Here is a 25789-nt window from a genome sequence, read left to right as displayed (position 1 = left end):
TCAGTTCAGCCTTGCTGGGGAAAAGATGAAGAGATGCTTATGCATAGTTGAATAATGTTACTTTCTCCAAAACGATTTTCCTGACTTCTGCTTAAAACTGCAATAGGTTTAGGAGATGCTGGATTTGCCTGCCCAGACAGTATGATTTATCATTTGGGAGGAGGCGGCTGTCAGGTTGTCTAGATGTGTTTCTTGAAGTAAAGTTAGGCTCGCTTTTGTCCTTTTTTTCAACAATTGTGCTGATTTCTTTCTTTTAACAGGACAATTCAATCCTTCTACATTTAAATATATGATTTTACATTAGAAGAGCCTGCTGGATCAGACCAATGGTGGGTCTAGTTCCTCATCCTGTTCTTAGATCATCTAGATCAAGGGAAGTAATAGTGCCACTGTATTCTGCTCTGGTCAGACCTCACCTGGAGTACTGTGTCCAGTCCTGGGCACCACAGTTCAAGAAGGACACTGACAAACTGGAACGTGTCCAGAGGAGGGCAACCAAAATGGTCAAAGGCCTGGAAACGATGCCTTATGAGGAACGGCTAAGGGAGCTGGGCATGTTTAGCCTGGAGAAGAGGAGGTTAAGGGGTGATATGATAGCCATGTTCAAATATATAAAAGGAGGTCACATAGAGGAGGGAGAAAGGTTGTTTTCTGCTGCTCCAGAGAAGCGGACACGGAGCAATGGATCCAAACTACAAGAAAGAAGATTCCACCTAAACATTAGGAAGAACTTCCTGACAGTAAGAGCTGTTTGACAGTGGAATTTGCTGCCCAGGAGTGTGGTGGAGTCTCCTTCTTGGAGGTCTTTAAGCAGAGGCTTGACAACCATAGGTCAGGAGTGCTCTGATGGTGTTTCCTGCTTGGCAGGGGGTTGGACTCGATGGCCCTTGTGGTCTCTTCCAACTCTAGGATTCTGTGATTCTATTCTATGATTCTATGACTCCTCTAAGGGCCAGTCAGATGCCCTTGGGAAACCACCGCTTGAGGTTTCCAGCAACAGCAGTTTATTCGTTTATTCATTTCTTAAGAAATAGAATAAAATAGAAAATAGAAATACAGTGGTACCTCGGGTTTAGTACTTAATTCGTTCCGGAGGTCCGCACTTAACCTGCAACTATTCTTAACCTGAAGCACCACTTTAGCTAATGGGGCCTCCTGCTGCCGCTGCGCCGCCAGAGCCCAATTTCTTTTCTCATCCTGAAGCAAAGTTCTTAACCCAAGGTAATATTTCTGGGTTAGCAGAGTCTGTAATCTGAAGCGTATGTAACCTGAAGCATATGTAACCTGAGGTACCACTGCAGAAAGCTTTCAGCTTTAGGGTTAAACAAATATATTTGGTGATTTCCCACTCACCAAGATAAATGTCATTTAACTCCTCCTGAAGAAAGAGACAGTGTGTCCTTTTTAATTTCAAGAAGTTGCTTGGTGGAATCAGCTGACTGGACAATTACCTATTCCCACCCACCCAAACATTTAATTTAAAAGTGGTATCCCAGTTCCAATACATTCCTTTTTTTGTTATAGACAAATTGTTTAAAATCTCAAGCTTTTCTTCTTTTTTTACACCTCCTGGTCTAAGAGAACTGGAACTTCGTTACCAGCAATATTCAAATAGGCCATATTTTATTTTGAATAGCTTTCTTAACTCGTAAACTAATAAAGTTAATAAATACATCACAGCAGAGGTTTGGTTTTATTTATAGACTGCAAATGTGGAATTTATTCTGTAAGCAGTTTCAATTCCTATTCCTAATACAGGAAATTGTTTTAACTGTTTTTCTTAGAAGCCCACTAAATCTCATTTCACACTTCCTCCTTCATTTCTTTAAGTTTTACATTGCATCTCCATACTCCTTAATCTAACTGCTCTGTTCTAACATTTAATTACAAGTCATTTTCCTGACCATACTGTTCTCTAACTAGGGATAGGACAGAAATTTGATACAATTCACATTTAAGGCCAAACTTATTATTTGCATTTGCTGAAACAAGAAGTAGACAATGTGGTGCCCTCCACTTTTTCTGGACTGCAATCCCCATCTTTCCTGGTCATTGGCCATGCTGGCTGGGGCTGATGGGCCTATAAAGACATAAATAGATTAGGACCACAATACAGTGGTACCTCCGGTTACAAACTTGATTCGTTCCGTAGGCCCATTTGTAACCAGAAACCGTTCCTAACATTGGGCGAGCTTTCGTTAATGGGACCTCCCGCTGCCGCCACGCGACTTCACCTTGCATCCCGCGGCAAAGTTTGCAACCAGGAGCATCTACTTAGGGGAGCTCCTTACCCGAAGCGTTCGTAAGGAGGATGGTACATAACCCAAGGTTCCACTGCACCTCTTCCCATGTGAACCAGCCAAGACCCTGTGATCATCATCTGAGGCCCTACTCCATGTGTATCCTCCAGAAGAGGTCCAGAGGGCGGCAACATGGGGAAAGGACCTTTTCTGCAGTGTCTCCCATTGTGGAACGCTCTCCTAAAGGAGGCTTGATGGGTGCCTTCCATTACGCATCTTTAGGTGCCAGGCAAAAATGTTTCTATTCAACTGGAAGTTTGGCTAGTTAACATTCTGTGGCTTTTTAAATGTGTTTGTGGGAGCAGGGATATTGGTTTGTTTTGGTTTTATTATGTATTTTGTATTCTCATTTTGTATTTTTCTGTTGTGAACTGTTCAGGGATCTTCAGTTGAAGAACAGTATACAAGTTTTAACAACAGGAGTTGTAGTTCAGTAATATTTGCAGGGCTTCAAATTGCTTATCCCTGTAGTACATGAACTATGTACAAACGTCCTTTGAAATTCACATTTATCCAAATTTTGCTCTGCGGTTCTCCAGTAATGTGTACAGAAATGAATATACGAGGGTAAATTGTGCATAGAAATGCATAACATAACGTTAAAAAACAACAAAGCACCAACTGATGCAGAAATGTGGAGAAGTGAAGGAAGGGGCCTCTTGGTAGTTCCTCTGCCCTCAGCAGCTCAGTTGCTGGTGGTCTGAGAGAGGGCATTCTCTTGAACAGCCCCCAAGTTGTGGGGTGCCCTCCCCACAGGGGCGCATCTGGCACCTTTACTCTCCTTTCCGGTGAATGCAGGAGACACATCTTTTTCCCCTGGCTTTTGACAGCTGAGGTGCACATACATTTTTAGGACCCACCTTATTTCTGTGACTGTAAGTTATGTCAAACTGTTTTACTATTGTGTTTCTAAATGTTGTGACCCATCCTGGAGCTTTAGAGTGAAGGGCTGGTAAATAATAATAATGATTAGAAAAATGAGGATCTGAGAGGAATCAAAATTCAGATTCACCCATCCTTGGAGCAGCATTGTTTTATTCACAAGCTGAATAAATCTTCATAAATCTTTTCATTCTGGGTGCATCCTTGATTTGATTTCTGTTCAAAAATGGAAGCAGAGGTTGGAAGAGATGCAATGACTAATATTTCATTCTCTCATCACAAGCAGGGAGTCCTGCAAGCATTCTTAATGAGTCACAATCTGGCTTCTCCAAGATTGCTATAGCAACCTTGTGCAACGCAGGGGTGATTGTGTGGTTGTAACCTTCCTTGGATACCAAAAGCAAGGTAGAATCTTCAGGCAACTTGAACAGAAGCAAAGTCTTGTGAGTATGAACATCCACTTTTGCCAGAACCCCTTGGTATTATTTTACAATAAAAGCAAATGTTGTATTCTATTCATCTTGCATATATCATTTTATATTGGCTTCCATGTCATCTTTCCAATGTCATGGTCTCAGACATTTAGGGGACCTTGTTTTCCTACTATGTTCCTTCTCAAAACTGAGGAGGAAAAGTTTTAAAAAAGCAACATTGCAAATACAAGAGTATTTTTTTATCCAATATGTTATGCTACAAGGCTTATCCAGAATATTACTTTTTTTATTCAAGTTACTTCAGAATAAAAATCACAGAGATCTAGAAACACAAGAATGCCCAAAATATATCTAGTTGGGCACAATGTAATAATAATAATAATAATAATAATAATAATAATAATAATAATAATAATAATAATAATAATTTATTTGTACCCCTCCCTCCACGGCTGGAGCCGGGCTCAGAGCGGCTAACATCATATAAATAATACAATATGCATAAAAACAAGCAATCAATTGATTAAAATGCATCCCAAAATTAATTCAAATAAATTAAAATTAAAGTTAAAACTGGACAAGTGACAATCCTCAGGTTAAAACTGAAAGCGGTTAATACTCGCCAGAACCAACTGTTTCCACTGATATTATAAGGACCTGTGAGTGAGCTGGGAAACCTTCGTTCCTGTTCTTATACAAAGAGAAAATGAGTCAGACTGAACCCTGACCAAAGGCCTGGCGGAACAGCTCTGTCTTGTAGGCCCTGCGGAAGGATGTCAAATCTCGCAGGGCCCTAGTCTCTTGCGAGAGAGCGTTCCACCAGGCCCGGGCTATGGCCAAATTAGCCCTGGCTCTGGTCAAGGCCAGTCTAATCTCCCTGGGGCCCGGAATCTTCAGGGTGTTGTTATTTGCAGACCGTAAGGGACGTACCAGGAGAGGCGGTCCCGTAGGTACGAGGGTCCTATGCCGTATAGGGCTTTAAAGGTTGAAACCAGCACCTTAAACCTGATCCTGCACTCCACTGGGAGCCAGTGCAGCTGGTATAGCACTGGGTGAATGTGATCCCGTGGTGAAGACCCCGTAAGGAGTCTCGCCGCGGCATTCTGCACCCGCTGGAGTTTCTGGGTCAATCTCAAGGGCAGTAGAGCGAGTTACAATAATCCAGTCTGGAGGTGACCATCGCGTGGATCACAGTGGCTATGTCAGGGCGAGAGAGGTAAGGAGCCAACTGCTTAGCATGGCGGAGATGAAAAAATGCCACCTTTGTTATAGCTGTAACCTGCGCCTCCATAGAAAAGGAGTTGAATATTACACCCAAACTCTTGACGGAAGGTGCTGGTACTAGTTGCGCCCCTGCAAGGGATGGGAGTTGGCCCCCCAACCCCATATCATCCCAACCCAGCCAAAGGACCTCTGTCTTGGAAGGATTTAACTTGAACCGGCTCCCACATAGCCATCCAGCCACGGCTTCCAAACATCTGAACAGTGTGTCTGGGGCCGAGTCAGGGTGGCCATCCATCAACTGATGGCAGCCCAAACCAAAATTCCGGACGAGCTGGGTGAGGGGGCGCATATAGATGTTAAAAAGCATCGGGGAGAGAATTGCGCCCTGCGGTACGCCACACACCAAGGAGTAGTGCAACAACCCCCCCCATCGCCACCCTCTGTCCCCGACCAGAGAGGAACAAGCACAGCCATTGAAGGACTGCGCCCCGAATCCCCACGTTGGCAAGGCAGTGGTCTAGAAGTTTGTGGTCAACCATGTCGAAAGCTGCTGACAGATCTAAAAGAATCAACAGCCCCAACCTGCCTCAATCCAGCTGCCTATGGAAGTCATCTGTTAGGGTGACCAGAGCCGTCTCGGTCCCATGACCAGAGCGAAAACTGGACTGGAATGGATCCAAAGCCGATGTTTCATCAAGAAATCCGCCAAACTGTTCAGCAACTGCTCTCTCAATCTACCTTACCCAGGTTGTGTTGGCTGGTTCAGACCATAGTAAATCTAAACCAGAGTTCTATTTCCAACAGCAGCTGATCAGACAGAGCCAGAGTACATCAGAGGGACACCGTATCTGAACATGGAAGTTTCATTTAGCTGTCTTGGCGAATGTCACTGATGGATCTATACAGTTGTCAATCCTTTAAAAATGCAACTAGGTTAGTAGTCACTTTGGGATGTATGGGGTGTTAGGGGAAGGATACTACCTCTGGTGCAGGACTTGTTGTTCTCCTTTGGAGTAGTTTGTCTACCTTTGCACTCAGTTCTCACCTGTGGCTCCCAAGTTGTAAGCATGCAACAACAGCCACACCCCAGAAACCACTTCAACTAGCCGGTTAAACAAGGTGAGGGTAGCTGATGGGTTTCAAACCTTTGGGGTTTAGGGACTTCACCTGCGTGAGAAGACAGGCTCCAGCAGAATTAACTGGCAAGTCCAATAGTGGGTCCAATGGTCATGAAGGTGGTTTCTGCAGGTGCTGTAGAGGAAAGTGAGGGGCAGATGGGGCTTGTCAACCTGGGAAGGTAGCCCATCTAGAAGGAAAACACTGACCCTAAACCTCTTCTGCTTTGCGGAATATCTTTGGGAAAAGAAAAGACTAAGGAGCAAACTCTACACAAATCTGGAATGGAGTCCCAAAGATAGTTAGATGGCACCTTGTACGTCTCCTTCCGGCAACTTCTGCAGCCAAGTTGGTGCCAAACATATTGCTTCACTTTCCTTTGGACCACATTAGTGAGGCTGAGACAAGAGGAGTCTTGTCATCTGGGCAGCCCACAACCTCCAGACACATGGCCCAGGCTTGCATCCCAGGGAGGGCACTTCAGTGCTGCTAATGCAGCTGTTTTGACTTCACTCCTGGAGGTGCCCCTACTGGAAATGGAATGGTGAATTCTTAAGATGTTCTTTGGGGAGCTATTTCTGATCTTCTGTATGCTTTTTAAAATCTCATTTACTAAGAGATTTTCTTTTTTTGCAGCACAGAGGACTAGGAAAAACTTTTTTAAAACTGTAGATGAATAAATTAAAGTCCTAGAAAAGCTTTAAGATAAGTGACATTCTAGAGGTCCTACTTAAGACATTAAGGCGGTCCTATGCATTTTTATATGGAAGGAAGTCCCACTGTGTTCAGTGTGGCTGACTTCCAGTTAAGCGTGCATAGGATTGTAGCCTAAGGCTTGATCACAGGATTGCTCAGCAATTGTACTTCTTTAAAAGCATTTATTTAGTGCTTGTTTTTGGAGTTGATAAACAACTTTATTCTTAGATGCTCATTTATTATTACCTCCCATCTAAATGTGGATTAACAACAGACAACAAAATTACACTTGAATATTAAAATATTTAGCAGTGACCATTTTATTTTCGATTTCTCATTTTACAAAAAAAGCAGGTATAAAAATGAGCAGCATTTTATAATTCCTTTCCAGTTTTGTGATACAAAACTGGCATTAAGTATAAACTAAACACATTGGTCAACTTTCCTCCTATGTCATTCACATTCAAGCTGCTTCCAGGTCTGGAATGCAAATGATCTCCTAGAAAGTCTTTTTTTTTAAAGCACTTTTTTATTGGTCAGTACTTTCTCCCTTAATACAACATGGAACATAACCATATTAGGAATAGAGGTTAAGATTTTCTAGGTCCCACTAGCTGAACACTGATCAAGAAACGCTTGCAACTTAGAATAAAACTATACATTAGATTTGATATGAGGCTAACACCAAAATAGGCACTCTCATGTTTTGTCCCCCCCCCCCCCGACCTCTGCAGTATAGGATACTTTTCCCATGTCCTGATTTTATGCCAAATTTTCATTCCAACAGTAGGCAATGATGTGATGAAGACAGGGAAACACATGACATCAGGGCATGTGTCAAGAGACTCAAAGTTACGGGGAGAAGGAAACTTAACATGAAGACCTTATTTTTGGCAGCAGTCCCACGTCAAGTGCAATGTGTAATTCTGCCCTTACTTCAGTGTACACTTGTTAGGTTATTCAGAGGCAGATGCTATTATGCAGAGTTCCAAAATGTTTTCCCTGTTCCCTTTGCTTGATGGATTGTCACAGAAACAATGACATTCTCCGCTTGTGGATTCTTCATGTAAAAAGGTTTGCAAAGAAAAGTGTGGGACACTTATGAAAACCAAGCAATGAGCAACTTGACTCGACAGATCCTTGCCGATTGCTGTAAGGTTAGACATTGACTAGTCCAGTTTGTTATTTGTAAGCTGTCCCATATCAACGCAGTTTACATGGAATGCTGCCCAACCAGCTAAAGAATTTAAAACTGACCTCAATCCCCACCATCTGCTCAGACTTTCTGGCCAAAAATGGGGAAGGAAGGTTGTACATTGTCGTGATTTTTTTAAATCATCCTATGCAAACACTTGTACATGTGTCACTGAAATGCTTTGCAAGTACCAGATACTCATTTTAGAAATAAAATTGCACTTATATAATTATCCAACATTTCACAAAGTCTGATATGCATATTATGCCACAGATATGAAAAAGCAAAAAGGCAAGCTGAAAGAAAGAGAGATGCTACCCACAGGGCGGTGATGGCATTTGGTTGTTTTGGTCTTTGTATGAGCATTTCCCACACCCATGGCAGAAGGGGCAATTTTTGCTGGACTTAAACTGTTTTCCTGGCAGTTAAGACACGGACAATGGATCCTACACCTCCAGCAGCAAGTGCCTGAAAACAGACAACAAGGAAGAGGAAGTTAAAGCACTCACTGAAGACAACTCTAACTAAGCAGACATCTACTAGCATGTTTTATATGGCTATCTCAAAGAGGCACAAGAAATCAGAAACATCAGTTTATTGAACTGGGAACACAAAAAAGACAAGGGGAGTACTCTCCATAAGCGCACTAGTTTGAATTAAAATACAAACCATTCACAGAATCATGTTCACATCTATTTCCTCAACTAAAACTCATTTTAATGTATATTAAATTATCTCAGTTCACTGGGCAATTACAAATTTTGATGACAACAGGCATTATTTCTATGGCACACAATCATACTCAGTAAGTGAACAGAAATGTTTATTTTGCTTTACTGGGGATGTCATAGGTGGGTGCCTTATTTTTCTCCGAGGAACGTTACTGCAATCCAAATCATCACTATGGTCCACAGAAGCATAAAAGTAGTGTTTCTATTAGGTGTCTAGCAACACATGAAAAGGTACAATGTATTTAGTATTCAATGAAGTTTTACTCAGAGCAGATCCACCAATTTCAGTGGGTCTACTCCAAGCAAGGCTTAACTAAATACCACCCTCAGCTTTTTAAATATGCATACACCTCACTTCATTTCATTACTCAAGTATTGATGACTGATAGCTGAATGTGTCAACCGACGCCACGGCAAACTTTTCAAGTCTGAGATGCTTTTGGTTGTGAACCACCGAGATCTCTGTCTACAGGGCACTGTATAAGTTGAATAAGTAATAAATAATGAAGCATCAGGAGATGTGGAAGCTCTGGGGGAAATCCAATGGTGTCGTCCTCCAGCAGAACAGATCCCCCTTTTCCCTTGCAACTCCTAATGCACCCCCAATGACTACTCCAAAGAATTGGGAAACCTTCCAGAGCAGATTTGGAGGAGTTTAGAGAGCTCTAGCAGGGATGGAAGAAGTCCCATCATACAGTTGGATGTTTCTCTCCATCTGTACAAGGGCTTACATTCACACACAAGTCATCCCTAGATCTTGTGATCATCAAGTGATAAATATGGAAGTGAGAATATACTCTAAGGAAATATATTTGGTTCTGTTGGTTTCCAGCAGTTAAGTAATTAAGGTAAAAGGATGCATGCCTTAAGCAACAGGATTGTCACAGGCAATTCCTATCTTTCATGATTAATCTCTCTCATTGCCAAAGACAAAACAGTCAAGTTTTTTAGAAAAAAACATTATTCAGTGAGTTAAATTGTGTAGTAAGTTTGGAAAATGAATTGTTTGCTAATATTAAAATATGTGTGTGCTCATTCCATTGGGTTAATTCTAGTATTTCCAGCCTGTTCATCATTTTACTTCTGCTGTGTTCCCCAATTCACCTGACACTTCTTTTCTAAGATAAAGTTCCAGTTTTTTTAGTCTATCTAAATAACTCTTTCAGGTATGCTATATTCTTTGGGATGCATGTGGCTCTGTTACCTTTTCCTCCCTTCTTGCCTATGCTTTATTGAGAAGGGAGAAAAAATAGCACACAACTCAGAGACCCCAAGAAAGGAATGGTTCCAAGCCATCATACCTTTTCATGCCACTGTAGTAAAACAGCACTGCTGTTGTCAGATGGGCTCTCAAAGCCCTTGTAGATGTATTTCATTAAAAGATCAACTCCACTCTTATCCAAAGACTGTACTGCCTTTTCAATATCATTGGCTTTGAAAGAGATGAGAACCTTCAGGACAATACTTTCTGCACGATCCTGGAGAAAAATTGAAAAAGACAAACAGAAAAAGAACCATGAACACTGCAATTCTGTGCTCGCTTACTTGGAAGCATGTCCAACTGAACTCAGCTGATTTTCTTCTGAGCAAACATGCACTTGGTTTGACCACTGCAGTTTATACTATTAAGAAAGGTTCTAATTACCATTAAAATTCAACAAGTACTAAGCTACTGGACTTACATGACTATTATGACTGTGTCTGCAACTGTGTTGCATAAATAAATTAGTTCTAATATAGAATTAATAAGACCTTATGAATACTTCTGTTTTATCTGAAATGGCAAAAGATTAACTAGGCTGCAGATGGCAATTTGCAAAAGAGGCAAACTCAAATAAAAGTTCTTTGCCCGGGGTGTCCAACTTTCAAGAGACTGTGATCTACTCTCACTATAAAAAACTAGCATCAAAGTAGTTGAGGATGAGCCAATGTTGTTTAGCTTTTTAGGGGGGGGAACATTAGCCAAAGTTGTTAGTTGTTGAGCTTTTTTGGGGGGGCCTACGATCGACTGGTAGATCACAACTGACCAGTTGGACACTCCTGTTCTATGCCATTTCCTACCCAGTTCCCTTCATTGGTACACCAGACCCAGATCATTCTGCAGGGTCTAAGTTGCATTTCTCACTTTATGCTTTTGTCTTGCTTTGGCAAAAACAGTTCAGCAAGTTCTTATTAGAGTGACCTGGTCTGGACATAACACTAAACTACTGTGCACTACCCAAAGTCCAGCACAGTTATGCAATCAGACACTTTCACTGTATTTTTCAATGAACCACAGTTTATTGTTATGTCCAAATCTGAAACCATGGTTGAATTTAACTAAAGTTTAGGGAAACAATACAACTTCCAAATCCATTGTTTGGTGTTGTTTTTCCCCACCCTAAACCTAGATTAGAGTAACCACACTTTGGACATAACAACAAACTACAGATAGTTAAAACTGGAAGCAAAAGCTGTCAATCTCCTCCACACAGCAGCGCTGGAAATGGAGAGCTGATGAGCCCAAGGCTTGCTTGTTCATAGAATGCTAAACCATTGTTTAGAATTAAATAGAAGTAGGATTAAAAATGTAAACAAATATATATTTATCATTGCAGAACTGTCTCCCATGCCTTACTTAAAAAGCAACAGGAACACAATGGATTTCTACTTTTATAATTAATTTTCTCTTTTGTCTTCTAAAAAGAACTTTAAACATTATATCCATCTGCACAATGTTTGAACCACTGAATGCAGACTAGGGCTTCATTCGTTTCGTTTCGTCAGCCTGTTCAGGACTGAAAACAAATAGGATGATCTGTAAGCAATCAATTAAGACACAATACATGACCTGATGTCAATAGACAGACAGTTCCAAAGTATAAGTACTGCCATACTAAAAAATTGATTTCTTACAATTGCAGAAAGAGTATTATGTGGCACCTGTAACAGTGCCAGGTGCACAGATCAAAGCAGTCAAGTGAGCACCAGTGGGGTAAGGCTCATCTCAAGCCATTAAGGGCTTTCTACTTCAATACTAATACCCTGAACTCAGCCCAATAACAAATCAGCAACCAGTCCAGATATCTGAATAGAGGTGTTGCATGACAACAGTCTTCTTTGACAGCAATTGTACTGCAGCATTCTACATTAATTGCAGTTATCCAATCCTGAAGTCACCAATGCAATAACACTTAAACACGTCCACTAAGTTTTGAGAGTTACAGCAGTGATGCAGCAATTCAGCAGTGTTTTTAGATGTGGTTAAAATGTTCTGAAAAAGAAGAGCAGTCTTCAATCACTATTATACCATAATTCTCCTGTTACCTCACCTTTACGGCTTGACTCTTGGTGTTGATTGGAGGATTTTTCAGAGCTGCTTGTAATGCAGCCATCATGTTCCCCGTAAACAGCAGTTAAGGAAAAGACAATTTTGCCAAGCTTTGAGGGTTCAAAAACTAGTAATAGTTATAGAACACATTTCAAGAGTTCAAAATGCTTCAGATACATTCACAGGAACCTTAAAATAGCCCCGTAAGGTTTTTCAGTATCTTATGTAGTATCTTATGCAGCTGGGGGTGAAAAGAGAAGCACTAAAGCTGACTAGTTTGTATAACGACACTTCACAAATGGCTGAAGTTGAATTTGAAGAGAGGACTTTCTGACTCAAACCTTACTCTTTCCCACTACATAGCACAGAGCTTAGAGAAGCCTCAAGCAGATTGAAAAATCTTAGTGGTTGATTAGAGAATGCTATATCTAATAAGCAAAGAAAAATTAACCCATCTCAAGAGATATTAAAAAAACAGCCAGCCTGTTGACAATGCGGAACAGTATTTTAATTAGACCCAATTTGCTTTCGGAAATGGGGGGAGGGGGTTGGTTTCCTTTCTTGATTACTTCCTGGAACCCATTTAAACAGTGTAATTCTTAGAAACTGTTTCTTCTATAAATGAGACAAATCACTAATTTCCTGATCCTATGAAAATTCACCCAGAAATAAGTTGTACTGTGTTCTCAAGTGAGTGTGCTTAAGATTACAAAATGGAACCGAATACCAGTTGCACTATCACTGACTAGATGCAACTGTTTCCATAAAAGGAAAGACCCTACTGAATTCATGTACTTCCTCTACTGTTTTAGTCTGACAGGAGGAAGTTAGAAGGCTGTAATGCTTTGCAGACTCCTCCTCCCATGTTCTTCAATTCGATGTAACTGTCAAATCCATGCTTTAGGACTGTGCAGGCAAACGGTGAAAAAAGACACTTATAAAAGTAGGTGTGCAAAGCTGCTACCATGTTAAGCCATTCAGATTATACTATATTAAGCTATTTTTTCCTTTTCAGATATGCCTGAAGCTTATTACAAAATAAGTTCTAATGAAAATAGAACATCTGCCCCATGAACACTTATCTCTTACTAAAGCTATCCACAGACTAATGCAATTCTTACAAGTAGACCCACTGAATATGGCTAAACATTTTTAGCTGATTAACAATCTCATTTTTTAATATTGTACTACACTACAGTATCATGATATGGGGTATTTTTGAGAATGTTAAAAAATGAGTTTCAACTATGCTATGCAGACACATGAATTCACAGCTTGGAAAACAGATCAAGTAATTTTAACATTATTGAAGAGGTGTGTTTTCAACAATGCTGCCAACCATGAAACTCTTTCACACACTTTTGAATTAAAAAAATCCATGAAGTGATTAAATGATTATAGAGTGTCAATCAAGAAAAAGTTCCAGACCTAACTTTTGACCTGTGGGAAAGAAAGAGCAATGAAGCCTGAAGGAGGAGCAGAGTTGTGTGTGTGTGTGTGTTCAGCAGGAAAGCAAGATAAAGCTTTGTGTATTAAAGGTGGAGGAAAGTTTAAATATATGTTCAACCAAAGCTGTTAGTGCCTTTACTGAGTTGTTCTTGCATAAATCACTCTGTTTTACACCACGGTTCTTTTTTCTTCCATAGAAATGTTGTGAGGAATAGCATGAACTACAGGACAGCATGACTGTGAACCTCAACATTACAGTCTGCTGAAACAATGGCTACATTGAGATGCCTTCATGCTCAGAGCCAGTGTGGTTTAAAATGGTCTCTCAATGCTCCTTTGTCAGATTAAAGCATATACAGATATCTTAATTGTTTGCAGTTGTACAGAATGGGTCTGAAATGTTAAAAGTTCAAATGTCAGCTAGGTTCCCTTTATACACCGCCTACAAAGAATCTGTGTGAAATGTGGGTGAAAAATACAATCAAGCCCATAACTGTGGGCCTTGCTTCCAAGTAAACACAGATGGTTAAAAACCAAGATGCACTCTTGTGTGCTGTAAGGTTTTCTTCCAACCAGCAAGATTGTCTCTCAGCCTAACCTGAACAGTAAGAGCTGTTCAACAGTGGAGGATTCAATCAGGTGGTGGCGGCATCCCCTTCCATGGAGGTTTTTAAGCAGAGTTTGGGTGGCCATCTGTCCTGGAGGCTTCAGTTGAGACTCCTGCATTGCAGGGAGTTAATGACCCCTTGGGGCCCCTTTACAATTCTGTGAAAGGGAGATGGGTTCGCAAACCCCACTGAGGGAGTCAGACGGGGCGAGGGAGGAATTCGAGTGAGGATCTGCTCCCATCGAGCAGGCACCGGCTGCGGGTGTAGCAAAGCCCCCTCCCCCCAAAACTGCATCCATACTGGCGGGGGGGGGAGCACAGCCCCCGTTCAGGCTCCTGTCATCCTTTCTCTCCGCCCCGCCCCCACCCACCTCCTCCTCCTTTGCGGAAGAGATGGAAGATGGAGAAGCCAAGGGCCTCGGCAGGCAGGGCGACCCTGCTCCTCCTCAGGGCCGGGGGTTGGGCGACAGGATCCCAGCACTGCTGGGGGTTGGGCTAGATGACCCCCGAGGTCCCCTCCAGCGGGACCGGAGATGGCAGGGGAGGCGCAGCGCCTGTCCCGGCGCCCCAGGGCCCCTCCCTGGGAAGGGAGACCCCCCCCCGAGCCCCGCGACTCCTTTCTGTCTCCCTCAGGATATTGCCTCAGGCACGAGTCCACCTCGCCCTCGTCGGGGCCCACCTGGCCGTCGCCGCCGTCCTCCTCGTCCACGAACTTGTTCTCGTCGTACTCGTCCACGTCCACCCGGCGGAAGCGCGCGGAGGAGACCGTGTGCTTGGCCATGGCTGCGCCCCGCCTGACTCGCTCGGGCAAAGGAAGGCGGCGGCGGCGGCGAGAGGCGGGGCTCCGCCCCTTCCAGGCGGCGGAAGGACTCACGTCACGGAGGGAGCGGCACCAACACCGACACCGCGCATGCGCGAGTGGTTTCACCCCCCTCCTCCGCTCTGCGCATGCGGACAAACCACACCGGGTTAACCGGCAGTACGTAATTTCTCCTCCTGCGCGTTATTTTTAAGCTTCTGTGAGAGAGCGAACTTTTCCAAGCCCTTCTTATTAAAACCCCCCAACAAGCGCTGGGTTTTAAGTCGTCTATGCTCGCTAGCGTTGCGCATGCGCGCGCCACCCATTCTAATGAGCATGCGTAAAGCAGCCATTTCCCTCTCGCCCCCCCCCCGTTACCCCGTGAACGAGCACATGCGCAGAACTGCGCGCGCGGCGGGGTGGGGCGTTGGCCTGTGGGAGGCAATGGAGAGGTTGGCTGACAGGTCACTATAGCAACGGATGGGCCTGGGATCCCGGCCTCCTAATTCCAGCCGGGGGCCAAAATGACGCCCGGCTGGCGAGGGGGGCGGGGTGCTGTTAGGCCTGAAAGAAGCCCCACGGCTGCTCGGAACCAGAGGGCGGGTGGCTCTGATTTTTCCTCAGTGCTCGTAAAACAAAATTGTTAGACTTTTGATTTTTTTAAAAAATATTTTTATTAATTTTCCAGATACAAATTTAGAAGCATACATTGAAGAAGAAAATAGAAAAACAAGAAAGAAAAAGAAAAGAGGAAAAGAGAAAAAACCTCATCTTTCAAAACATTCTTTATATAACTAACCGGACTTCCTCACATCTCCCTTACCCTGCATTCTTTATAATAAATATATCAGCAAATTATTACCTTGTTTCGTATCTTATTTTGTACTTTTCAAATACTATATCTCTAAATTTAAGATACTTTCATCAGATGCTTATATCTTGAATTAAGCATAGCATTACCTTAGATTTTAATCTTTTCTTTCCTAAAACATAATTTCCAATTACCCAAATCTAGTTGCTGAAGCTATAATTTCCGAATCGTGTAACATTTTAACATTCATACAACTTATATTGTTTTTGTAAATAGTCCTTAAATTTTTTCCAGTCCTCTTCCATTGTTTCTTCTCCCAAATCTCGGATTCTGCCAGTCATTTCAGCCAGTTCCATATAGTCCCAAAATTGTTAGACTTTTGTATCTTCTGACGGGTTTTTTTTGTGGTACAACTTTTCCCTTCTAATTCGGATTTCCACCTCATCCCCAAGGTTATGAGGTGGACGCATCGCTTTTAAAAACAGCAGCCAGTGCATACCCCCAAGTTTAAGTTCTTTATCAAAGTAGGAACAGCAAATAATTATGTAGTGCAGTAAGAGAATACTCAAGCCAGCGATAGGATATCCCTGTTTGCCTGGGAGGAGGCCTCATTTATATCTTTGGGGACTTCTGTATAATAATAATAATTTTATATGTTGTACCCTGCCCACCCGACTGGGTTGCCCCAGCCACTCTGGGCAGCTTAGGACATATATAAAAGCATAATAAAACATCAGACATTAAAAACTTCCCTGTACAGGGCTGCCTTCGGGACTGTGTGCAGCAGATTTGTTGCAGCATACACTTTCCTGGACTGGATCAGCGGGGGGCCGGTCCTCTTTCCCTCACACCTTGTGGGGGGCTGGACTATGTTTTGAGCGGGGGGAAATGAATGAATTCCTGTGCACATCAGGCAGGCCCCACAAATAACCCACAGGTGCATTTTAACAGAACCCATTCCATGCAAGAGCACCAGGCAGGCCAGACAGTATTGTAGATGATAAAAATTAAAATTAAAAAAAAATTCTTACCTGCACTGACAATAGTCATTGTTTGGATGGGGGGGGGCTCCTCATCTGGGTTTGGCGTTGCGTTGTGGCCTGCTGGGCCTCCTGCTGCTGGCACCTCTTCCATGCTTTGGGGGTGGGATGGGGGCAGCAGAGGCCAGAGCGCCGCTGTTCAGCCAGTGGGGAGTGCTCCTGCTTGTTCTCCCCACCCTCACTCTTTTCTCGCCCCTCCCCTGCCCTGGATGGTGCCTCTTTTCCCGCCAGCGGCACCTCTGTCTCCTCCTTTTCCTCCTCCTGCACCTCCTGAAGGAGGACTTCACGCAAGAACGTGCGGCGGCTTCCCTCTTTTTTGTCTTTTTTTCCAGGTAGCTCAGACAGCGGCCGGGCCAGGTTAACGACCCTCGTGGGCCTGATTTGGCCCACGAAGCCTAGTTTGCCGACCCCTGGACTTGATTGAACTTCATCAGATGCAAGTTTATTCCAGGAATAGGTATCCACCCACTCCAAACCATTATGCTTGCAAGTACTTTTAATAATTTCAAAGGGAAGTTTGAAGAGCTACCTGTGATATCCACTAAAAAGCAAGGCGTAGCAAAAATAAATTGAATTTCCAAATAACTCTGATGATGTCTGGGCTGACTTTAAGGTATTTTCTGGAGATGATAGAAGAATTGAATATTAGTCTTTTACATGCAGCATGTTTGATGATTGGATTTATTTTATTACATTTATATCCCAGCTTTCTGTTGGCAGGTACAAGTTTACAGCCAAAACTGCATAGAACAATGACAACAAATCAGTACAAAATAATTATTATAAAGGAAATATCCTTAAGATGAAAAGTTGTCTTAATACTCTAACAGAAAATGGAGGATGACGCTGTCCAGTAGCCACACTGACTAGCAGGATTGCCTTAGTCTCTTCATTCAGCTGCTCGAAGTTGGTGTTTCCCATGCTGGCATAATAGCCACAGTACATATGAAAAACATGCGTATAAGCATTTGAGCTGCTTACATGCCGAGTGAATTGTCAGCCCTGCATTCAATTTTTGAATGAGGTGAATTGGATCCTGTTTCTGTGCAGTTCATGCTCTTTAGACTTGATACTTTAAACTCGTTCAGTAATTCTTTCCATGTAAACAGATCTTCCGTTTGGAATTACTTGCAAACGTTTAGCTTTGCTTAGTGACTTATCTGGCATTTTTAAGTGTCTGACAATATTTTTAGGTTGGGGGTATAGTGGCTGCTTTCTAAAACTGGAAAAAACATCAATGGGAGGTGTTGAATGGGGGGGTGGTATCCTCAGAGGGAGCAATCTACCATTCATCTTTGGTGCTGGATGCTGAGAGTCTGAACTGGGCAAAAAGTACTTTTGCAGAGATGGCAGAACAGTTGAGTGTCCATAGCCTGGCTGAGGCAGGATCTTCATAAAAGGAAATTTCATTCCTGTAATGCTGCTAATTTGTTGTGCATTTTGTCTGTCAGCCCATACTCTTGCAGGCAAAATTGGATGATGGAGACTTGGGTGTGATATATTAGTCACAAAACTGTTTAGGAGGGAATGCCAAAGTCCACCACACAGTGGGCTCAATGTCACCTGAGGCCACATGCTAGCCAGGCTTTGCAGAGCTTCACAGTTCCATGTGGATACTGGGAAATCCTCCTCTGTGTGGTACAGCTGTGCAAAATAAATGCAGAGTGTAATGTCTTGATACTTCATCAGGAAGTTGTACATTTTGCTTATGCAGCCATGCTCTGCCTCGTTACAAGGTGAGTAGTTTGAATAAATAATTATGTATCCAGCATTCTCATAATTGTGCACAACTGAATCTAGATAACCGCCTATTTCAAATAACATTGATTCTGGATGAATGTTGTACTCTGTGCAATTTGTAGCATGGCCCTTTTGAATTAATTTCCCTGATGAATGCCTCAATTCATAAAATAGAAGGTGTTTATTATGGAAAGGCATTGATCTGTATGGGAATCCAAAGGCATTATGAAATTCTACATAAGGAACTCTTGCTTCTTCACCTGTTTTTATGTGATAAGGGCACTTGACACAGCTTTGGCTCAATGTTAGCCAGTAATATGGTTTTACTACTGTACCTTTATGTGCTAGGTATTCTTGGCAAAATGTTTCTGTTTCTAGGTTCATAGTGTATGGAAATATTGCTCCTGTAAGTTGGACAATCCTGAAACACACAAAAAAATAAATTCCTAGTTAGTTATTTCCTCCCCTTATTTGGAATCTTTGAAGTTAAAGTTATATGTATATTACAAATTTAAGCCAGATATGAACTGGGTTAGTTGTCAGGGCTTCTGTATGTGAACTATAGGAGCAGAACTTCTTTCTTTACTTAGGGTTTCTTATTAGAGAATCATGATTTCCTAAGTTCCATGGTTGGAAGCCATGGAAGGCAAAGTAATTTACATTTGTAATACAGTGGTGCCCCGCAAGACGAATGCCTCGCAAGACGGAAAACTCGCTAGACGAAAGAGTTTTCCGTTTTGGAGGTGCTTCGCAAAACGAATTTCCTATTGGCTTGCTTCGCAAGACGACAATGTCTTGCGAGTTCCTGCTGGTTTTTCCCCCTCCCCCCCCTTTCTAAGCCGCTAAGCCGCTTATCAGCTGATCCGATCAGCAGATAAGCCGCTAATAGCGCTAATCCGCTAATCCTTCAATGGGCTTGCTTCGCAAGACGAAAAAACCGTTAGACGAAGAGAATCACAGAACGGATTCTTTTCGTCTTGCGAGGCACCACTGTATACATATATCGGACCGGACAAATGTTAGAACATTAGCAGTGGCAAAGTTTTTATCGGTGGTTGCAAGATCAAATGAGCCCTATATTCTAAACAAAATGCTTGTTTAACCTGGAGGTAGGCTATATGAATTGTGTATTGTTTTGTAATGATTTGTTGGGTCTCTGGACCGTAATAAAGATTGATGATGATGATATATGTATATCCTAAGAAAGCCACTAGGGTTGCCACCCAGCGAGACTGACCAGAACAGGGGTCGGCAAACTACGGGCCGCGGGCCAAATCTAGCCCAATTGCCCTCAGGATCCGGCCTGCGGACGTTCCGTGGATCGGCAGTTCTGTTTGTTCATTTTTTCCCCGTTCATTTTTGGGGGGCTCCATTCCCCCCCCACACGCCCACCGCAGCACCTCCTCTCTCCCTGCGCCTGGCTTCTCCGCACCCTTCTCCCCGCCCTGCGTAGTGGAGGAAGTGGGCTGGGCTGAGCTGGCTGAGCGCCATTTTGGGCAGCGCCTCTCTGGAGCCAGCCAGCCCTTTCGGGCTGCTCATTCCTCCTCCGCCGCCGCCAGCCTCTGCCGCTTGCAAGGGCAGGCACAGGAGCAGCGGTTGGCAGAGCACAGCGCAGCGTCTCTCTCAACTGCGGCTCCTGTCCTTGCGAGCGGCGGCAGTGGGATGAGCAGCCTGAAAGCAGCCCTCGCAAGGGCACAGGAGCCGCTGTTGGGAGAGCAAAGCACTGACAGCAGCATAGGTAGGCAGGGGGAGGGGAGGGGCTGGGGAAAGAGAGAAGCCCCTCCGCCATGCGCGCCTGCGTGTGTGCGCTGTCTGGCACGCCACAAGGTCTGGGGGACAGTGAACCGACCCCCTCCAAAAAAAGTTTGCTGACCTCTGGACCAGAATTTTACCCTCTGGGCTAGTTGCTAGAATTGGCCATGGTGCCAGAAAAATGGCAGCTGAGCTGTTCTTTTGTCTGGTATAGAGCATTTTTGAGCTTTCTTTCTCATGTAATACTAAAATATGACATGGAAGATGGTAGCCACATGGGCTGTGCAATGTACAAACATGTAAAGGCTGTGCATTTTTATGAATATCAGTGTATGCACACTGTGCTATCTCATAGAAGACCACAGAGGTATGTGGCATTATTTTCAAGGGCATGTTTTTGTCATCTTCCCAGCAGATCTCCTAACAAGGCCAATGAATACTTGGGCCTCTCACTGCCTGCTGCCTGTACTGAGCACTGAGGTTTTGCAGGAAGCAGGCCCTGAGCACTCTGAGGATTTGTGGGAGCCAGGCCCTGGCTGTGCCAACCTTATATGAATCAGGTGCAGGCCAGCAAGCACGGTCAGGTGACAAGATGCACTGCAGCTGGGAGCAAGCCCAGGAGAGCTAGATCAGGCCTGCATTTCACTTTTGGTCTTTGCCACAGCAACTTGGTCTTTCGTTGAGCTCCTGTGACCCTGCATTGTGACCTTGCCTGGCTGGACTTCTCACCCACCTTGACTCTGGTACGCTTCTGGACTTCCTCTTGCCTCTGACCCTTGTTTGACTTGCTGCTGCTTCCTGACCGTGGGCCCACCAATTGGACTGCCTCTTGCCCCTGCTCCCTCCGTTGGACTTCACTTTGGCCTCTCGGACTGCCTCAGCTACCAGCACCAGCACCCGTCTCAGCGTTCCTGCCCAGGACTCTTGCCGCTCACGCCCCGGAATGTCACTTTCTGAGCTGGTGTGGAGCCACTGTCACCTTTGGTAGGGTGACTTATGGTGAAGCACTGAAGTACAGATTTGATGGTATATCCAGATAGTCTTCGGATAAATGAAGCACTTATTTCCTAAAGGAAGGGCATTCAGGGAAACGTTGTCACTCAGTTCTTATTTGAAAAATTGTCTCCCAATGAAGGAAAAAGAACTCTGCACATATTCAACGAAACTAAGCTTTAAATGCCAGAGTTATTCATACTGCAGCAGCTCTTCCAGATATTTTATATCCGAGGCACACTTTTTCAGCATCTAAAATTCTTAAATTCATTCTGCAATAATAGGTATTTTATGTTAAAGGTAAGGTAGGCAGGTAAATCTGCAGGCAGGTATACTCCATACTGGTGGAGCAGCAGTTAAAAGTTCCTACCTTTCCCCACCCAGTTGGGGCTCTGGGATGGGGCTGTGCTTTCTGGCAGTGCTGATGCTTCTTAAGAATCATTTGTGCTATATTTTCAGCTAAAGTTCTTGTTTTATCATGGGGTCCAGTGCATCCTTATTCCCTAAATGGAGGTGACACTGCTGCCCATCTTGGTGAGGAGAAAGGGATTAGTGATGTTTGGGGCCTCTGCTCCGACAGACATAGAATAGCAGGAGCATCCGAAATGGTGGATTAGTTTTCAGTGTGTACCTCTGTGTACCTATTTTTGCTCTAATAATTGGTAAAAAGCAGTTTGTAGCTTCTTCTGCAGAGAAATTAGTTCTTTCAAGCAATTTGACTTGCCAGATTGTGCCTTTTGAGGCAAGACAGGTAACATTTGCTTATGTTTGTGGGATTCATCAGGGAAAATATGGGGGATATTGTATCCTTCCCCCACCCCCTCTTGTGTGAGAAAGGCTGGGCTGCTGATTTTGAGCGACAAAGGATTAAATAGCCTATTCCACTCTGTGCAACCTGAAACCACCCAACTATTTTTTCCCTTCTTTTTAAAATGCAAACATGGGATTAGCCGTATCCTGCTCTTCAGAAATAGCCACAAAATGGTAAAATCATGCAATAAAAGCATTGCTTCCTTCCCAGAAATGAGATAAGATATGCTTTGCATTGCAGAAGCTAAGCATAATCTGTTACATTCTTAAGATTTAATAACTGAGCTGTACTTACCGTCAGTGTTCTCAAGTCCCAAATGCCAGTAATAAGCACAGCCTTACTTGAATGGTTCTGCTGTTTTCTATTGTAAATGTAAAAAATATTTCCCTATAATCAACCTTTCACTTTGAAAGAAAATAAGCTGCTTTTCTTCCTCATTTGCTTCTGGTACATAGGATTGTCGTTTGGTCACTTTTATATTGTTGCAGCGTAGGAGTTTCAGTTGCTCAGCAAAGGAACATGGTTGTACTGTCAGTTTCAAGTGCTAAGATACCTAGCTGTAAACATGAGCCTTACCTTTATTTTTTGAATGAGTGGCCAGTTCAGCTCTTGTGCCTGATTACAATTGTCATTAATGTATGCAGTGAGATCAATGTACATAGTATGTTTACAGAGTAAAATAAGGAACAACAAAAGTATAGGTGTCTGCTTTAAAGATTTTACAATCTCAAACATGACAGTACAAAGGATAACAGGAAAGAAAAGAAAGAGGCATGCATGAAGAAGAAGAAGAGTTTGGATTTGATACCCCACCTTTCACTCCCCTTCAGGAGTCTCAAAGCGGCTAACATTCTCCTTTCTCTTCCTCCCCCACAACAAACACTCTGTGAGGTGAGTGGGGCTGAGAGACTTCAAAGAAGTGTGACTGGCCCAAGGTCACCCAGCAGCTGCATGTGGAGGAGCGGAGACGCGAACCCGGTTCTCCAGATTACGTGACTTAACCACTACACCACACTGGCTCTGAAAGAGCCAAATGTGCGGGGAATGACTGTTGGCAAATGTACAACAAACCTTTCCACAAAATCAGCAAAGGTTCTTATTTTTAAGGGGGGAAAGGAGGGAATATGATATAATAAGCTGCATTCCTTTACCCACCTTCCTTGGAGGTAAGGCACACTGAACTCATTGAGACTTACTTTTTAATAGACTTGTATAGGATCATGCTGTAATAATGCTCAATGTTTGCACAGCAGATTCAAGTGTTTTAACACTTCATGTTCATGTCCTACAGCGCTTGTAATCCTCGCAACAGCCTGTACAACAATGCTTCTCAAACTCTGTGGTGGACCAGCAATTCCCCACCCCACCAATGTGCCAGGGACTGGTGCCATACTTTGTCCTTGAAGTGTCACACCCAACATGGGCTGCAGTGAAGTCGGTGTGGACCGGAAGCCAATGGCTTATGGACGTCACTTGTCAGTGGACCACTACTTTGAGTAGCACTGCTGTAAGTTGTCTTTATTCCCCCACATTGCAGAGGGAAGAACAAGAGAGTGGCTTGCCTGAAGCCACCTAGTGAGTTCATGATAGTGACTTTGTTGCCACTGTGCTACACCAGGGTAGCTAGGTTTTGCAAGGGAAGAATGCACTTTGCCCATCACTTCCAAAGAAGCAATGAACAGTGTATGTAGCAAATGGGTGTGTGTACTTGCTTTCTTTTACTTAAAGGAAATTCTTTTAATAATGAAGGAAGAATGACAATGTAAAAGATTTATTCAAAGTTGGTAATTGAAGAGCATTTGAACAAGCTGGAGAAAAATGGCAGAAACAGAAGTGTAAGAAGGAGACGAGGCTTAGTATATGAGCCAAAGCAGCCACAGGATGGCAGTATAATAAAGATACAGTACTCTGTTTTATACACTTGGGCATGAGAACTGTGTGTACTTTATTTGCCCATATTTTAAAAGACCTTAAATTTGACATGTGTGTGTTTTATCTTCTGGTGCAACATAACAGGTTGCCTCTTAGGTATGCAGTATGTTAACTGTTGAATGGGAAGCTAAAGAGAGACGCATCTGGGGTGTTGCATTTCAATGTGCATGTGACCTAAGTTTTGTACCAGGCCTGCTGTGCGAACCCTTTGCTCCTCTGCCAGTTCCATCCTTGCAAGCCAGCAGGAGTTGAAACTGACAAGGATCCTGTGCTCCAGCCCCTCAGAATTAAGCATTCTCATCAAATCCCCTGCCAGCTTTTAAGCATGAAGTCTGCAGGGGAGCAGAATCCAAGCGTATAAGTGAAAGAATCTGTTTTTCTCTTGCCACATACTCTACTCTCAGAACAAGGAACTGTATATGTATCAAAGGAAAAAAGCTAGCAAGAAAAGTGTGGAGCACAATGAAACACAGCTGATTGCTCATGAATTTCGAGGGCTTCAGCCTTTTTATTTTAAACAGTTCTAAAGCAAAAAGCAGGTTTGTTTCATTTGCACCAATATAAACATTTGATGTATACTTGACCTGGATGTTTTTCATGAGGAAATACTAAAGTCACCAAAGTCAATAATCCAGAACTTTTATATAGTATTCTTAATTTTCAATTCACTACATGCTTTTTTTTTTTTAAAAAAAAGTTTTTTTTTATTGCGTTTCTTTTCATAGGTTCACAAGTTTATTTACATAACAACATGCAAGAAACATTTTTTATATATAAAGAAAAATAGAAAAAGAAGAAAAAGTTGAATATGTTTCACATCATCTTTCAACGACTTACTTTCTTTTGGACCTCCTCACATCCTCCCAACATTGCATTCATTGTTCTGGCCTAATCAGCAATTTGTTACCTTGTTTCACCACTTATTGTATCTTTGAATTTATTATGTTACCAATTTCAAAAGTTTGTAGTTTAGTTTTAGTGCCTTTACAATAAACATAATATATTGTTTCAAATTTGTTTCCTTTTCTTTTTTATCTAGACTTACTTTATCATTTACTTAAATAAGTTGCAGAAGCATAACGTTTCCTAATCGTGCACAATCTTAACGTTCAAACAGCTTATAGTATTTTTGCAAATATTCCTTGAATTTTTTCCAGTCCTCCTCCATTGTTTCTTCGCTCAGATCTCGGATTCTGCCAGTCATTTCTGCCAACTCCATGTAGTCCATCAACTGTGTCTGCCAGTCCTCCAGTGTGGGTAAATCTGGTGTCTTCCAGTACTTTGCGATAAGGATCCTTGCTGCTGTTGTTGCATACATAAACAAAGTTCTGTCCTTCTTTGGCACCTTCCGGTCCACCATGCCCAGAAGAAAGGCCTCTGGTTTCTTAGGGAAGGTATATTTAAATACCTTTTTCAACTCATTATATATCATTTCCCAGAAGGCCTTTACTTTCGGGCAGGTCCACCAGAGGTGAAAGAATGTCCCTTCTGCCTCCTTACATTTCCAACACTTATTATCAGACAGGTGGTATATTTTAGCCAACTTGACTGGGGTCATGTACCACCGGTATACCATTTTCATAATGTTCTCTTTCAAGGCACTACATGCCGTAAATTTCATACCGGTGTTCCATAACCTTTCCCAGTCCACAGACATAATGTTATGTCCTACATCCTGTGCCCATTTTATCATAGCAGATTTAACTGTCTCATCCTGTGTATTCCATTCACTACATGCTGTTTAAATGCTTTGATTATCAAAAGTATCTCTGACTATCAGCTGATGGGACTATATAACAAAATATGACTGCTCTGATTATGATGTTTTGATTTTTTTAATTAGTTTTAAAATATACAACACAAAACTGCAACCAATAAACATCTCCCCCACCCACTTACAACCAATTCCTGGTATTAAAGGGATAATTGTGATATTATCCTCCCCACCCCCACCCCCAGCATGTAAT

At 42.8% G+C, this 25789-nt stretch overlaps 3 protein-coding genes and 2 long non-coding RNA genes across 6 annotated transcripts in view; 2 read left to right on the top strand and 3 right to left on the bottom strand.

The window, feature by feature from the left end:
• The window catches only part of DARS2 (aspartyl-tRNA synthetase 2, mitochondrial), a 1012941-nt gene that overhangs the window by 105111 nt on the left and 882041 nt on the right, over positions 1 to 25789 (bottom strand). The window lies entirely within an intron of this gene.
• Positions 965 to 7432, top strand: LOC310708672. The gene is made up of 2 exons (XR_014527145.1): positions 965 to 3847; positions 6644 to 7432. It is a non-coding gene; the product is annotated as an uncharacterized lncRNA (long non-coding RNA).
• ARPC5 (actin related protein 2/3 complex subunit 5) lies at positions 6955 to 14871 on the bottom strand. Its single transcript, XM_083507263.1, is given in 5 exon segments — positions 6955 to 8315; positions 9880 to 10056; positions 11890 to 11962; positions 14583 to 14838; positions 14841 to 14871. Coding segments are annotated over 5 exon segments (585 nt in total). The 5' UTR covers positions 14857 to 14871; the 3' UTR covers positions 6955 to 8252.
• Positions 16793 to 24311, top strand: LOC310708656. Of its 2 annotated transcripts, XR_014527125.1 has the most exons (4): positions 16793 to 17207; positions 20502 to 21363; positions 23182 to 23397; positions 23640 to 24310. It is a non-coding gene; the product is annotated as an uncharacterized lncRNA (long non-coding RNA). The 2 variants fall into 2 exon arrangements; XR_014527124.1 differs by having other exon boundaries at positions 23182 to 24311.
• Positions 17214 to 22666, bottom strand: APOBEC4 (apolipoprotein B mRNA editing enzyme catalytic polypeptide like 4). Its single transcript, XM_083507203.1, has 2 exons — positions 22185 to 22666; positions 17214 to 18755 (listed from the first exon to the last, which is right to left on the bottom strand). Exon 2 carries the CDS (start codon positions 18716 to 18718, stop codon positions 17669 to 17671), a length of 1050 nt encoding a protein of 349 aa, XP_083363329.1. The 5' UTR covers positions 18719 to 18755; positions 22185 to 22666; the 3' UTR covers positions 17214 to 17668.

The sequence above is a fragment of the Podarcis liolepis genome, assembly GCF_965112155.1.
Source record: "Podarcis liolepis genome assembly, chromosome: 6".
Lineage (NCBI taxonomy): Eukaryota > Metazoa > Chordata > Lepidosauria > Squamata > Lacertidae > Podarcis > Podarcis liolepis.
The sequence above is the reverse complement of the archived record's forward strand: the minus strand, read 5'-3'. Positions and strand labels throughout refer to the sequence as shown.

Coding starts and splice junctions, on each gene's coding strand:
- APOBEC4 (XM_083507203.1), bottom strand. CDS start 18,718: ATGAACCTAGAAACAGAAACATTTTGCCAAGAATACCTAGCACATAAA.